The 16,907-nt window shown below is 37.5% G+C and overlaps 1 protein-coding gene across 1 annotated transcript; it reads left to right on the top strand.

Moving 5' to 3' along the window:
• The first annotated feature begins 770 nt into the window (after positions 1–770).
• Positions 771–15,261, top strand: LOC128528931 (glutamate--cysteine ligase catalytic subunit-like). Its single transcript, XM_053502129.1, has 16 exons — positions 771–920; positions 1,685–1,797; positions 2,320–2,502; positions 2,867–2,968; positions 3,544–3,602; positions 4,200–4,336; positions 4,405–4,479; positions 11,193–11,309; positions 11,451–11,589; positions 11,680–11,792; positions 11,900–11,992; positions 12,226–12,330; positions 12,417–12,498; positions 12,601–12,707; positions 12,854–12,974; positions 15,077–15,261. The coding sequence occupies exons 1-16, from the start codon at positions 771–773 to the stop codon at positions 15,259–15,261; spliced, it is 1,881 nt and encodes a 626-aa protein (XP_053358104.1).
• Positions 15,262–16,907: the final 1,646 nt, after the last annotated feature.

The raw sequence follows: 16,907 nt of genomic DNA, 5'->3' as shown, positions 1-16,907 counted from the left end.
TATCGCCTTTTAAACCAACGCATAAACGCGCAATAATCCTAGACAACTCAATCCAGCTATACTAATCATCAACAACAGGTGTGCTCGAAGAACCAACTTAGCCAGATCGTAATTAGCACAATGATCTCATCTTAGATGTGTCAGTTCATCTCGGATGTGTCAAGTGACATACGAAAAACGGACCCCCTAGTCTGTGTATCCCCTGGTCTGTGTGTCTCCTGGTCTGTGTGTCTCCTGGTCTGTGTATCCCCTCTGTGTGTCTCCTGGTCTGTGTGTCTCCTGGTCTGTGTATCTCCTGGTCTGTGTGTCTCCTGGTCTGTGTATCTCCTGGTCTGTGTGTCTCCTGGTCTGTGTATCCCCTGGTCTGTGTGTCTCCTGGTCTGTGTATCCCCCGGTCTGTTTAGCTACCGTTTTTGTTTTGTTTAGCTCCTGCTTAATGAAGTTTCTGTCTTAGTAAATATACTGTTCTTTTTACTAAAGTCAATGTTTGGCAAAAGAACTGTGGTGGTTAACCAATGTTTGAGGTTAACCGGTTACCTTAGTTCCTGTTTTTCTAGTCAGTCATGCTAATGCTATTTAGTGATAGCTGTTAGTGAATAACCGTCACAGGTTTGAGTCAGGAGCCTGGAGCGCAGTCAAATATTCAACGTCTAACTTCAGACCAACATTGCCAGGGTAGCAAATCGGTGAATATAACTCTTTCATTGCGGGTTGGCTATTTTCTTTTATTTTTTTAATTCAATTTGGGAAGGTTTCTGCCAGTCGTGCTAATGGGCTTGCTGTCTCAAGGCTCCCCGCTTAACTGGACAGAAACCAAGAAATATGCCGACCATGTCAGGAAACACGGCATTCTGCAGTTTCTCAACATCTACAACAAGGTGAAGGACAGGCAGAAGGATGTGCTAAAATGGGGAGATGAGGTGAGTAGCAACATTAACGATCAATCAAAGACCAACATTAACTTGCCAAGTCAGTGACTGAAACCACAAAGGTCCTCTCCTCCATGTACTGTACGTGTGCAGCCCTACCTAGTGTCCGGTGGTCCAGGTTTTTTTTATTACATATCCAAATGTACAGATATACATATTTTATATTACAATACAAGTATACTTTGATTCAGAATTTTGTCTCCAGTAGAAAAGATTACTTTGTGAATTGTATTTTTATAGTAACACAACAAAGCGCAAGTATAAAGTTTAAAAGTTGTATATAAATATAAATATGGTACGTACAGTAAACATATACATAAATGTGAGTTAAGTCAAAAAACTAGTAAAAAAACAAGTAAGACAAGTTTTGTTAAGTGTACACTAAAAAATATTGTTGGTCAGACCGTGTAAAGATTAGAGATGAGAAAATATGATTGCAGTGGTTTTCTATATGTTCATTTAAAACTTTTTGCATCAGGTGATACAGTGGTGTAGTGGTTAGTACTGTTGATTAGTTAGTATGGTCGATTCCTATCTGTCTGTGTGTGGAGTTTTCATGTTCTCTGCTTGGTGGGTTTCCTCCCACAGTCCAAAGACATACAGATTAGGCTAATTGACGTTCCCAAATTGCCCATAGTGTGTATGTGTGTGTGTGACAGTGTTGTTAGTGTAATACTGAGGCAACCAACAGGATGATTGCACAAGGCACTTTTTTCACAGGGTTTTTATTTATTTATTTATTTATTTATTTTCAGGTGGAATACATGTTGGTCCAACTAGATAAGACAAATGAAAAGGCATGTCTGGTTCTGAATGGTAACAAATTATTGGAGACACTGCAAGAAAAGGGAGAAAATGTCAACCCTAAGTGAGTCACTACCTTCGCTTGTGAGGCCAAATTATAGCTTATATACTGATTTAATGTGAGCTGCTACTGTATAATATTATTTTCCTTCATTTTAACAGACTGTTACAAGAGCATAATTGTTTTGTTCACAAATAATAATCTTCAATAATCAACATCTTGTCACTTTGTAAAATGTTCCCCAAATTCTCCCCAATTTAGTCATAACCAATTTCTACTAATTCATAAGGATCTCCATACACTAAAGATCAGAACAAGCACAGTATGGCCACAAAACTACACATCTACACAAGAGATTCTTCACTACTTTACTTTGCTTACATGCTTTATTGTGCCGGGCTAATCTAGTACTTTCTAGATAGTAAATGTGAGAGGGTAATTTGCTCCCATTCGTGCATCTTTTGTGGTATTCCACAGTGGAGAGGTGTAATGGTTAAAATCCTGATGCAATCGTGTAATAAGCTGAAAAATGGTCGGTTGATGGGTCTGTTTTTTTTTTTTCGTATGTTTTACCATAAACTGCAGCCATCCGACGCTGTGGAGGCCAGAGTATGGCAGCTACATGATCGAGGGCACTCCAGGACAGCCTTATGGTGGGACATTGTCCGAGTTCAACAAAGTAAAAGACAACATGGGGAAACGGAGGAAAGAGGCTTCTTCTGTACTCAACAAGGATGAGACTCTGTGCACTATCACATCATTTCCCAGGTAGCATGAAGCCGACAACATGGAATGCACATTCCAACAACAACTCCTAATCATTTACATTCACCAACATGTGTGCTTCTGGGCATTCAGTTTAGCATTTCTGTGAGATGTATGACAGGAACAGTGACAGAAAACACTAATGCAGAGTCAAATGCCTGTGAAAAATTGGTGTGGTTTCAAAGAAATGAAGTTGTTGAAGAATCCTGAAAATGCGCACAGAGAGCACTGTTTATATGGTTTGTGTTATAAGCAAATGTCTCTGATAAGGTAGACAATAAAATGCTCCAGTTCCAGTTTTAACACAGGGTTCTTATTTTTTTAAATGTAGACATTTTGCATTTCACAGTTGAACTCTGTGTTTCAGGTTGGGTTGCCCGAGTTTCACAAAACCAGAATATAGGCCGGCACCTGTTGAAAAGTCCCTCTTCTTCCCCGATCAGGCCATCAACAAACATCCTCGGTTCAGGTAAGCTTTCTTGTGGTGTTTGTTTGTTTGGTTGTTTGTTTGTTTTCACTCCAGGTTTTTCTGCATTCTTTTTTTAAATGCTGTAAGGAAGTGTGGACGCTGAGAATTTTATCTTATTACCCCTGAGGATGTTTTTTAAAACAGCTAAATGAAATAATACTAATACTAATACTACTAATAATAATAATTAATCTTCCTTAAATCATTAATTCAATCAATAAACATCCACAGATTAAGTTAAAATTCTTAGGGTGCTTTGTATTTGGTTTTAGGTGTACTGCATTCGGCAATTAATTTTTTTTGCATTCATGTTTATTACACAGTTGCTGTAGCTTACAATGCTGTGTTTTAATTTTCTTAGCCCTATAGATTAAAAAAGAACAAGAAAATTTCACTTTACTATAACGTTTAGAATTTGTTCTTTAAAATAAACAATGTAACAATATTTCAGACATTTTGATGTACTGTATAGTCTAACTGTCATTACCTTATTATTACTTTAGTGCTATAGGTTTATTCGTACAATTTTCTGCAGGTGTATATAATAACTAAGTTTTTTCCCCCACTCATTTCAGCACTATAACCTGGAATGTTTTTCACAGAAGGGACGAGAAGTTGGTCATTAATGTCCCAAGTGAGTCAATATCACCTAGTCAAACACCGTACACTGTTTCTGATGCAGTTTTAAAATTGTGTCCTTCAAACAGCAAAGAGATTTTACATCTCTGGGCATAATGATAACTTTGGCAAGGCAGAAGTGATAATGTATAAAGAGATCAGTTCACCTAAAAATCTAATATGCATCGTTCCAAAGTGAAATGGCTTATAATACCCGTAATGCTGCCCTAGGTTGTCCTATAAAGTTGAAATTCCAAATTACAGAAAGCAATATGTTGTGTATAAAAAGACTGTGAAATGAGAAGTACTGTTTTCATCTGTTCAAGCCTTATGTTAGTTTTATGCTTTAATATAATTCATAGGTCATTGTGTGGCATAACATAAATAAAACATTCCTTTGAATCCAGAGGTCCAGGGACTGGACTAAAATTAGAGCCCAAAACTTGCCAAACGTGAGAGAAAAAAGTAATTACTCAAGACTACATCAATAATACAAAAAAGTCTGTCTCATTTTTCTTTCAAGAAATGAGAAGTGGCTTAAAAAGTTTGCACAGTATTCTATATTGTGGACCAGAGACCTTAAATATCAGCATTTGTATCTTTCTTTTTATAGTCTTTAAAGATAAAAACACTCCAACTCCATTTGTGGAGACATTTCCAGAGGACGATGGAGAGGCAGCGAGAGCAGCCCTGCCTGACCACATCTACATGGATGCCATGGGCTTCGGACTGGGAAACTGCTGTCTACAGGTGAAGCTGTTTATACTTCAGCAGAGTAGCTTTAACTTTTTGCTGTCTAAATAATGAATGTTATTTAGGTAACAGTTCAAGCTTGTAACATCAGTGAGGCTCGATACCTGTATGACCAGCTGGCCACATTCTGCCCCATAATGGTGAGTAATATGTTGTATTTACATCAGCTGAGTCTTCAGTTTTTAAAGCTCATTCTATGTGGTAAACTAGGAATATTTTAATTAATGATATTATAAATAATTTAAATGAAGTACTCATAAGGCAGTGGGTGGCCGAGGTTCTGGGTTGTTGATCGGAGGATCAGGGGGCCGAGCCCCACCAACCCCAGATAGCCACTGTTCAGCCTTTGTGCAAGACTCAATCCCAAGTCTGGTTACAAATCAAATTGGATGAAACAGGAGGGGCATCCAGCATATGAAACTGTGCCAGATTGTGCACATCAAATGATCCAATGTGGGAAGGTCACGTGACCCGGAGCAAGATGGACGCTTGAGACTTGGCTCTCTCCAAACCTCGGCTTATTGTCTCGTTTTCTTTAAGTAACATCATATTATTGGTCAAATTTTGTCTCAATTATGCCAAAGCCACAGCGTGAAAAAGAATTTCCTATCTTTTCTCCGTCTGGCTCGTCCTCTGGTGTGGGGAAAAAAGCAGTGCTTCGTTCGACCGCGTGCTCCGCCAACAAGGACCAGCACGAAGGAACCAGTAACGTTGCCTCAAATCCATCTGGTATGGCAACTACTGATCAAATTCTAGCAGAAATAAAATCTGTGGCCTCACGTGTTAATAATATGGACGAATCGGTTGAAACACGGCTAGACACGATTGATAGAGCTTTGGGCGATATAAAAACATCTGTGGCGTCGGTTGAACTCTCTCTCTCTAACTTATCTAATCGGACGACCGACTTAGAAAGGCGCGTGGATGAGGCCGAATCCCGAATCTCTGTCACTGAGGACAGTTACAGTAACCATGACACTCGGCTTTCTGCAATGCAAAAGACAGTGGATATGTTACGGCTAAAAGTCGATGACCTGGAGAACCGCGGACGTCGGAAAAATCTGAAGATCATCAATCTCCCGGAGAGGGCAGAGGGCTCTACCCCGCTCGCGGCCTTTCTTCAAAATCTCATCCCGAGTTTGGTCGGCCTACCTGCTGACTTCCCGCCGCTGGAGATTGAACGCGCTCATCGGACTTTGGCTCCAAGCCCGTTGGCGAACAAGCCTCCGAGAAGTGTCCTGGTTCGATTTCTCCGGTATTCTCAGAAGGAAGAGGTGCTTAAGGCAGCTTTAAAGAAGCGTGATATCTCCTACAATGGCTCTAGCTTACGGTTTTATTCTGACCTGTCTGCGGAGGTTTTGCGCAAACGCCGCGAGTTTGATGCCATGGGGAAACTAATGGCCCGTCGTAACATGTATCGAGGCTTTGCTTATCCAGCACGGCTTCGCTGTCTTTATAATGGGCAGATTCGCCTTTTTGACAGTCCCGAGACAGCTACCGCTTTCATGGAAAATCTTGACTGAGGTATTTTATTTATTTATTTATTTATTTTTTTTTCATTAGTTTTTGTTTGTATTGGAGGAACGTAGACTTGACTTTCACGGAGTCCCTGCCTTCACTCTTTACAGTTTTGAATGACTGTGCAACTCGTTGAAACTGAACCCATCCTCTTATTTGTTATTGTTATTATAATTACTACTATTATCTTTAATTTCTCTCTTATTTTTATTAATTTATTTGTACTGTTATTGGTCTCAAAACGTTACACATATAAGATTTCAGTTTCTTTAAGCACACCTCTTTTATTTATTTAAAGGGGACCCTGATTTAAGTTTTTTTCTATTTAACCCGGGGTTTGGACGTTGTCTCTGGCGACTAAGTTGTTATTGTGGTCTTTCAGTTGAGTTAGGACTACGGTATGTTTAATGTGTTTGGTGACTTCATTAGGGGTTGTTTTGTTCTGTTCTGTCGTTTGGGGACAGAATAGGGATGGGTAAGCGCTGCAATTTTGTTCACTGTGTTTCATGGTTTAGTTTTACAAGGTTGACTCTCTGCCATTTAAATTTTCAATCTGTTGCTTTTCATGACTGGTTCACTTAAACTTGTTACCTGGAATGTTCAAGGGATTGGCCATGTAATAAAAAGGAAGAAAATTTTAACTCATCTGAAAAAACAAAAGCCCGACATAGTACTGCTCCAGGAAACTAAACTGTCTGATACTGAAAGCTTAAAGCTGAGGAGAGATTGGGTAGGTCAGGTTCATTCTTCTTCTTACTCACAGAATAAGAGAGGGGTGGCCATTCTTATAAATAAGAATCTACCTTTTAGCCTAGAGCACAAGGAATCAGATCCTGAAGGAAGATTCATTATGATTACAGGCTCAATTTATAATCATCATATAACAATTTTAAATGTCTACGCACCAAATCTTGACTCGCCTAGTTTCATATCGCATATCATTTTATTGTTTAATTATTATTGTAAAGGTCTAGGTTTTTTAGCTGGAGACTTCAATTGTGTAATGAATGCCTCTCTAGATAAATCCTCGTCTGCAAATGTATCGAATCCCAAATCATCTAAGGTTCTTAACGAATTATGTATAGATACAGGTTTGATAGATACATGGCGCCAATTAAATCCTAAAGTGAGGAACTATACATTTTACTCACACCCCCATAATTCTTATTCTCGTCTTGATTATTTTTTTATCCCTAAGCAATTTTTGAATGCGATCCAGTCCTGTCGTATTGACAATATTACTCTGTCAGATCATGCAGCAGTACATTTGCAGATAGACTCTGCTTTCACTATCCCTAGAACCTCATACTGGAGGTTTAACACATCCCTCTTAAACAGTGACTCTTTTTGTCTTTTTGTTTCAGACTGTTTATCTCAATTCTGGTCTGATAACAGAGAGTCCCCAGTATCCTCCGCCATGATTTGGGATGCAGCTAAGGCCACTCTACGCGGTTATCTCATCTCTTACACTTCTCACCTTAAAAGAGTCAGGGACGGGAATAGGAAAAAGTTTGAAAAAGAAGTTTCCAGATTAGAGCAAATTCATAAGGAATCCCCTACAGTTTTAAATTTAAAAGCGCTGGTGAATGCAAGAACCAATCTGAGTATGGACCATACCAGCCACATTCAGAAGCTTTTGCTCTTTACTAAACAAAAATATTATGAATTTGGCAATAAATCCAGTAGACTGCTTGCTCACCAACTAAAAAATCAAAATAATGATCGTTCAATTGTTACGATACGGGATGAGAATGGTAACATTTTAAGAGACCCTTTAACTATAAACGGAACTTTTAGGGATTTTTATACATCTCTTTATAGCTCGGAATCAAAAGCGACAGGCCTAGACATTGCCGGCTATCTAAGCAAAATTCCATTATTGTCGATTTCAGAGGAAGATCGGTTTAGCTTAAATGCTCCTTTTACAGTGGAGGAGATCTGGGCGGCCATTCAGTCTATGCTAAACGGGAAATGCCCTGGTCCGGATGGCTTCCCATTGGAATTCTTTAAAAAATTCTGGCCTAAAATTCACCCAATTTTTGTACCTGCTGTTAATAAAATTTGGGAAGGTGAAATACCACCCTCTTGGAAACAAGCTTCTATTAGCCTGCTCTTAAAAAAAGATAAAAATCCCCTTGACCGCTCATCCTATAGACCAATTAGTCTTCTTAATGTGGACTATAAGATAGTCACAAAAGCACTGGCTCGCAGACTTGAAAAGATCCTTCCTAAAGTTATAAATCCTGATCAGGCAGGTTTTGTGAGATCTAGATGTGGTATGGACAACGTTCGTCGTGCTCTTAATGTTATTCACTATCTTAATACCCAAAATAAGCCAGCAACGATTTTATCTTTGGATGCCGAAAAGGCTTTTGATCGCGTGGAGTGGCCTTTTTTGTTTTCAGTTTTGGAAAAATTTGGGCTAGGCTCCAACTTCATTAATATCATTAAATATCTGTATGCAGATTCTGTTGCTACTGTCAATACGAATGGACTGATGTCTGAGAGGTTTCCAGTACGTAGAGGCTGCAGACAGGGGTGCCCTCTATCACCACTATTGTTTACATTATTTATTGAACCTTTAGCAGAATCTATCAGGATTAATTCAGATGTTACAGGTATCACAGTTAATGGGAAAAAGCATGTAATTTCCTTGTTTGCAGACGATGTACTTTTATATCTGGAGAATCCACAATCCTCGATACCCGCAGTTTTGAACTCTTTAACCTCGTTTAGTACCGTGTCAGGGTACAAAGTTAACTTAGGAAAATCTGTCTCGATGCCCTTTAATTGCCCCCGTAACCCATCTATACAATGTCCTTTTCAGGTTTCAGATAGGGGTCTTAAATATTTGGGCATTTTTCTCACTCCCAATTTGAAAAATTTATTTGAGACAAATTATTCCCCTTTAATTGGAGAAATTAGAAAAGACTTGGAAAGATGGACCTCTTTGCCGACTTCCCTCTTGGGGAGAGTCAATGTTATAAAAATGAATGTATTGCCCCGTCTAAATTATGTGTTCCAAAATCTTCCGTGTTATTTAAATTCATCCTTCTTTAAATCACTAAACGCTTCTATATCTCGTTATATCTGGAATAATAAAAATCCGAGAGTTGGTCTCTCTAAACTCTGTAAACCAAGAGATTTGGGGGGTCTCTCGCTGCCCAATTTTCAGCTTTACTATTGGGCTGCTCAACTCAAAATTATAACAAGCTGGATTACGAACAGGCAGGACGCTTTATGGATTGACTTTGAATCCTTATTTTGTTATCCCAGGAGATTAGAATCTCTTTGGTTTATTAATAATATCGATCAGATAAAACATCTCACTGATAATATGATTATTTATAATACATTACTGGTTTGGAAAGATGTGAAAAAATATTTGGGCATTCCTCACATTATTTCTGTCCATTCTCCCTTGGCATTTAATCCTGATTTTCCAATTCAGATTAGGAGTATTGGGCTGTCGGAGTGGAGTTCTAAGGGCGTGTCTGACTTTTCAGACCTTTTGGCTTGTGATACCCTGAAGTCATTTGAAAAAATTAGAGCAGAGTTTAATATCCTCTCTGTAGATTTTTTTAAGTACCTGCGAGTCCGGCATTTCTTTGAATCCCTATTAAGGCAGAACAAATTTCGTACTATTTTATCAGAATTGGAAGAAACCATCATTTCAACTAAAGTTCTTAAAGGGGCCACCTCTAAGTACTATGCTTTATTAGCGCACTCAGATTCCTCAGCCTATGACTCTCTAAAATCACTGTGGGAACAGGATCTGGGGGTATCATTTAATCCAGAAGTTTGGACCACAATTTGTAAAGGCATTTTCCCAAAAAGCACTTCAGTATCTTTACACGAACAAAATTTTAAATTTTTTCATAGAATTTACTTTACACCTGTACGTCTTCACAAAATGTATCCGGGCAGTTCCAATCTTTGCTTTAAATGTAAAGCACATAGGGGTACATATTTTCATGTATTCTGGTCCTGTGACAATATCCAATCATTCTGGAAGGGGGTTCACTCTGTAACTCAAGAGATAATTGGAAAACATTTTATTCTGTCTCCTGCATTGTATTTGTTGAATCATATTCCTGAAGGCCTTTTTGACAAGGACTCCAAGCTCTTGTTTACAACCCTTTCATTTTTGGCAAAAAAATGCATTTTGCTAAAGTGGTCCACTCCCCAGGTTCCAACTATCACTATGTGGATATCCCAGCTGTCATCTTTTCTTCCCTTGGAGAAACTAACTCATGATCTTAATCACAGGTCGGACAAATTTTGGAAACTCTGGAAACCTCTCCACTGTTTTTTGCAAAAGCTCTGAATGTTTATTTTAACAGAGGTTTCTATTTTCCCCCTCATGTTTTGCTTTGCTTAACTTCAGCAGGCAGAGTTTTATATTTGCTTGTACATTGCATATTGTAATTTTTTCAGCGCTGTGGGTGGGTGGGTGGGTGTGTTTGTTTGTTCGTTCGTTTGTCTGTCTGTTTGATTGTGTTTGTATTATTTGAAAATCCTTAATAAAAAAAAAAAAAAAAAAAAAAAATTATCCAATGTGGCAACCCATTAGATAAAAGGGATAAAGCAAAAGGAACTTAAAAGTACTCATAATTAATTACTCTTAGCATCATCTCAATGACTTTAATGATCATTTGTTGTCTGCTTCTAAGTATTAAAGGAAAAATACTTGTTGGGGAAACAAGTCATTTTAAGTAAAATGTAAATTAAAGTAAATTTAAATAAAATTAACGGGTAAGTGACAAAGAGAATACCTACATAAAGTGTCTTAGCTAGCAAACAGTCTTTTCCTGGTGTTCCATTGAATCCGCAGAATTTTCATGCGGCCACCATAGTCAGAATGAATGGCCTTCTTTAAGCAAATTGTGCTTAATGTCTTCTGTAAATGTTAAACATTTTTTATTCCTTCATTCATAATACAATAAAGGCGATTCATAAAAGCATACTGATTTTTCTGAGTAAAGACTCTTGCCACTTTGACCAAGGGGTAGATGCATTATGTTTTTGGATGGTCTGTCTGTACATCCAAGATTCCTGTCAGTAAGACTACTCGAGCTGTGCTATGTGCAATTATCATTGTAATGAACAGCCAAACAACAAATGTTAACTTACAGTATAGTATATATGGGCTGAAAAAAATAAAAATAAATAAAAAGATTAACGCACACTGTTACATTTTATTAAATGTGATAATCGTACAAATTTGAAGCTAAATTGAAATTAAAGTAGTTCATTTTTAATTAAAGCAATGAATAAATAATTTGTATGGTATGGTTTATTGAAATGTAAAGTAATAACTTCACAATATGTGCAGATGGCCCTCAGTGCTGCTTCTCCCTTCTACCGAGGCTACGTTTTAGATATTGACTGCCGATGGGGTGTTATCTCAGCCTCTGTGGATGACCGGACTCGGGAAGAACGAGGGCTGGAGGTCAGAGCAGCAGTTGAAAATAATATAGAATTATATACAGTACTCATACTCATAAGACTTGTCCGTACAAGGAATGTAGTGAATTGTATGAGTCATTTCTTTCCTGTAAAGCATTTTGGCCTATTTGATCATGCCTTACAGCCTTTGAAAAACAACAAGTTTAGGATCCACAAGTCAAGATATGATTCCATTGACAGCTACCTTTCTTTTTTTGGGGACAAATACAATGATATAGAATTGACGAAAGATGATGACATCTACAATCAGCTCCTTGATGCAGGTAAATGAAAAGCAGGATTTTACTTTAGAAAACTTTTTTCATATTTATAATAAGAGCTACTGTATATGTAAATACTGATCTATGTTACAGGCATTGACAGATTACTGGCCCAGCACATTGCCCACCTATTTATTCGTGACCCATTGTCCCTCTTTGAGGAGACGCTACATTTGGATGATGAGGATGAAACAGAACACTTTGAGGTACTTGCTGTATAAATGGTCAGTTTCAGTGCAAGTTATTTTAATTTTTTTCTTTTGAAAACAGACAGAAAAAGCCTTGTGCAGTCACTATTTGTCTTTTTATCCAGAATCTTCAGTCCACTAATTGGCAGACCATGAGGTTCAAACCACCTCATCCAAATACTGACATGGGATGGAGAGTAGAGTTCCGGCCCATGGAGGTGTGTGGCTTTCCTAAATGCTCCCAAAATGTCATCTGATGATTATATAATTTTTTAGGGTATTTTATATTATCCACATGGGCATTGCAGTCAATAGGGAATGTTGTCTTTATGCAAAGGTAGTATGACTCTATGTCATACTATATACTCTATGTAGTATGAGATAATTTTTGCAACCTGAACATTATACATTTGTGTACATGTATAATGGAAACATTTCTATTTAAACACAGGTTCAGTTAACTGACTTTGAGAATGCTGCATATGTTGTGTTTGTTGTTCTCCTTACACGAGTGATCCTTTCCTACAAGTTAGACTTCCTCATTCCCCTTTCAAAGGTTTGTTTTTTATATAATTTTCTCATTTGGTGTTCCTCTGTCATAACATTTGAATTTGACAGTTAAATACAAAAAATCTTTTTTAGGTTGATGAGAATATAAAAGTTGCACAGAAACGAAATGCAGTACAAGAAGACCTTTTTTATTTCAGGAAGGATATCTTTAAAGGTGCAGATTTTATATCTTACTGATTTCACATATATCAATGGAGAATAAAATACCTGCTTGTCATGACTAACATACAATTTATCTGAATAAATTTCCTTTAAGGCTGTACCCCTTCCTTTGACTCCACAGCTGCACAAAATGGTGTTGGGACTAATGAAGATCATGAGGAGTACACACTGATGAGCATTGATACAATAATTAACGGCAAGGTAAAGATACTTAAAACATATTTTTCTTTTTAAAGAGTCAATTCGACCAAACATTGCAAATGTGTTTAGCCGTAAAAGGTGGTGCTGGTGTCTTGTTGTTTTTTAAAAAAAATCTACAGTAAATGCTATCTCTTACATTTCTTTAGGAGGGAGTGTTCCCAGGAATTGTACCAATTCTAAACTGCTACCTGGAGAATATGGAGGTTGATGTGAAAACACGCTGCACCATCTTGAACTACCTGAAGCTCATTAAGAAGCGAGCATCAGGTATGCAAAGGGTTACATCTGAAATACGAAATAACACAATTCTATTGTTGAATATTACATTTTATATGCCATGCTGTATACAAGGGGCATTCAAGTAAAACCGGGACTTTAGGTACAAACTACCTTTCTTTCTTTACACTATTCTAATGCACTAATCCAATCGATTCATAAGTGCTTGGATACGTTTAGCCTAAAAAGTTTTCTCAGTATGCCAGAGACAGACTGTCTGCTTCATGTCTGGGTTTGCCTGACTGTACAGGGATGTGACAATGACTTCCAGCCGAGTTCCTGTAATGTGCAACTGCGAATGATTGGGTGTACAGTTTCCGCAGACAGATGCATCTTATCTGTGGCAATTAAAGAGTTGATTTTTAAGGACAAGGTTTTCCATCTGCGGAATCTCCACAGGAATGAATGCAGTAGGTTCTGAGCCATCTCAGTGTTTGACCAAAGTTCTACGAGTGCGTAGGTATGTGTAACTCGCTCAAACGCTACTACAACACTCAAACATATGACCAAAGCCCGTTGAGGTAAACTTAAACCTTAGACCTTTCGCACACACGCTCCTATGAGCGCTTCACACACATGCTTCTATGAGAGAGTTACACATACCTATGCACTCGTAGAGCATACCCAGGCCTAGAGCTTTGGTCAAACACAGGGGGATACACACTAAAGACATTAACAGAAGTGACATGAAACAAAAGGACAATAATCACATGCTACATACTTACACATAAAGGTATAACCAAAGATAAATTTAATATATCCCTTAAACACAGAAAACAAACCCTCAGAGCCAGTACAAATAATAATGTCTCTAAATGGCTGCCTCGGCGCAGGTGAGCTTCCTTCCTCACCTGACCGAGGTACCTTCTGGGAAACTGGGTCTTCCAACAAAACTACAAAAAAACATAACACACAGCCACAGTGCCCTCTTGGGCAGTCCCTTACAAGTTTTAATTGAAATTCCCTTATAAAGATAAAATCATTGCGACCAAAATACTGTAGTTTTTTTTTTTTTAATAAAATTTAAGACTGTACATCATAACACTCAGAGAAGTAACCTAATTATTCAAAAAGTTAATTTAATTAACATGTTAATTAAATAAGATTATTATGGCTTACTGTGATTTCTTTAAAGAATCTACAGTATAAACCATGTGTGTTTTTAACATTACTTATGCCAAGTTATGTCAACCACATATGGAACATCAAAACTCTAACATAGTTCCATATTTGGTATTTTAGAGTTTTGATGTTTTTGGTATTGTTCTACAATGTAACAAATAGTACAGATGTAGAAAATCATTTAATGCGTAGGTGTGTTCAACTTATGACGGGTACCGTACACTGTCTGGCTAAGAAAATACACACTAATATTTTGTTACCTACAGTATATATTTCATGTAGGACGTATAACCTTATGCAACATCATGATCTTGTATCAATAACAGTAAAGTCAAACCAATTCATAAGCCAAAAATACTGGAATTGTCAACCTGCAATATGCCTAGCTCTCAGTAAAAAAAATTATTCTCTGAAGTGTCCACCGTGGCCCGATATGCTTACACACATGCATGCACATATGTCATGAATGTGCTTCTAGTGTATAATGCCAGCCTGGAGCTCACTCACCATCAGTCAGTGTGATTTGTGTCGATATAATTAATGTAAGAGTACAAGTATGCCACCCCTTCCTCATGAGAGCACACCCAATCTCATTCCTACAGTATACGCAGTATTTAAACCCATTATCTCCCGATGATGCAAGATTTTGCAGTCTAGCTCCTTCACACATCTGCTAAAGGGGAGGCCTCATGCCAAGTGAGCACTTTGAAGTGAGCGAGGAGCGGAAATAGATTTGGGCACATGCCTGTCACGAGAGAATCAGTGACACCAACATTATTTTTATTTATTTATATTTTGGTCATGCAGTGTATAATCATTTTCAGATTTTTACAGATTGTACTGTTCGAAGTTTTGGTGCTTTTAGCATCAAATGAACTAGATTTCTTATAGGATTGTCATTGAAGGATAGCTGGTTGCAGATTTCTACTTTTTATTTAAAATGTTTTGTGCATGCTTCTAATTTACCTCAGGAGAGCTGATGACCATGGCAAGGTGGATGAGGGAATTTGTTGCTAAGCATCCAGAGTACAAGAAAGACAGTGTGATAACTGACAAAATAAACTACGATCTGCTTTGTAAATGCGACCGAATTGCCAAGGGGGAGGAGCAGTGCCCTGAACTGATTGGTGACCCAGCGTCAACCACCAGGCCTTGAGTAAACTTAAATGTTGTTATACTTTGTGTTGATTTTCTCTCTCTCTCTCACACACACACACGCGCACACACACGCACACACACAACAGTATTTGCTAAAAGCCATTTTTAGTCTTATTTGGGAAAATTAATATTCTTTGAAACATCAACATAATTACAATAATGAATAATGATATTTATGCTTAACACACCCCAGTGAAATAGGGCATTATGCTATTTGGATGGTGCTTGAACACAAATATTATATCTGGGATACTGTAGGCTTAGCACTGAACTAAAGCAAAGAAACAATGTTACAAAACTTAAAATATGCACGAGTGATTTGTACACAAGAGACATGAGATGCACGTGGCATTGGGAAGCTGTTCATTAAACTGTGCGTAGATTTACTATAATTGGGAGCTGTGCCATGTACCAAAGTGAAATAAAAAATGACTTTAATGAACTGACAGTTTGACAATATTGTAAACTTTTTTTTTTTATGATGATGATGTAAAATTTTTGGATCGCTTATAATGTAAAAAGATTTTGTTTATTAGAATTTTCTACCACTACATTTTGTTTGACTTACTACAAAATCACAATAAAATTTCAAGTTTGATGTGAGTTTGATATTTTGCCATTTGCGTTTTTTAACACCCTTGTGACTCAAAGAAAACATGAAAAAAAATTTTTTATCAGTGTGCAATATATCTTTCTTTATTTTATTGTCAAACTGTTCAACTGATGAATCAGCAACAGGGTGATGGAAGCCCAGGGCTCACACATTTCTTTCAGGTTTTAAAAATATGTTAGACAGTTTTTTTTCAGTAATTTCCTTAGTTGTTTTATATGCCTGAAACAGTAATATATTTTCCATGACTACAGGATAGTGCTGTCTGACATGATTGTTTAATGAGAATTGGATCGGTTATGGTTAAGGGATCTGTCGCTAGCTGAAACACATTAATCATTGCAGTACGTTAGGTATTTATTTATTTACATTCAAACAGTAACTTTTTTGACCAAGACATGTTTATATCTATGTCGATATATTAGGAATAATGATGGTGGAGAAGGATGCAAATTGAATAAAACAGAAGGTTTAATTATAAACACTGGGCAGAAAAATTTTAATCAGTAATCCAAAGGCAAGGTAAAAAACAGGCAGAGTCAGGTGATGAACAAAAAAAACAATGACGAGGTCAGACTCCTTAAACAAACATGGTCAAAAGTCAAGCATCAAAACGTAAATCAAAGGCTTGGTAAAATCAAAAAGGTTTTGCTGGTTTAAATTATGCTTATGTAGTGGGTAAAATTAGGTAAACGTGTATTCAATCAGAACTGGTAAAAATACATTTTTGCAATGCCTGATGAGAAATTATTTTCTCACACTATATTTGTCTGTCTGTCTGCAGACATCCTAAACCAGGCAGTGGTTGCTGTAGTCAACCACAACCAGAATATACTAGTGGCCCCATGCTGACTTTTAAAGTGGGCTGACCAGGTCTATCATTGAATAGCACACCGATGATGAGCATGTTCCAGATGCATTATACTGTGCTTTGTGGCATGGCCTCTTCTTTGCATGCAAAAAATACAGAAACCTGACAAGGATTGCCCCCAGTTGTGACTTTGTACACAGGATAAAGTGGTATAGACAAGTCA

The sequence above is a fragment of the Clarias gariepinus genome, chromosome 8 (assembly GCF_024256425.1).
Source record: "Clarias gariepinus isolate MV-2021 ecotype Netherlands chromosome 8, CGAR_prim_01v2, whole genome shotgun sequence".
Lineage (NCBI taxonomy): Eukaryota > Metazoa > Chordata > Actinopteri > Siluriformes > Clariidae > Clarias > Clarias gariepinus.
The sequence above is the reverse complement of the archived record's forward strand: the minus strand, read 5'-3'. Positions and strand labels throughout refer to the sequence as shown.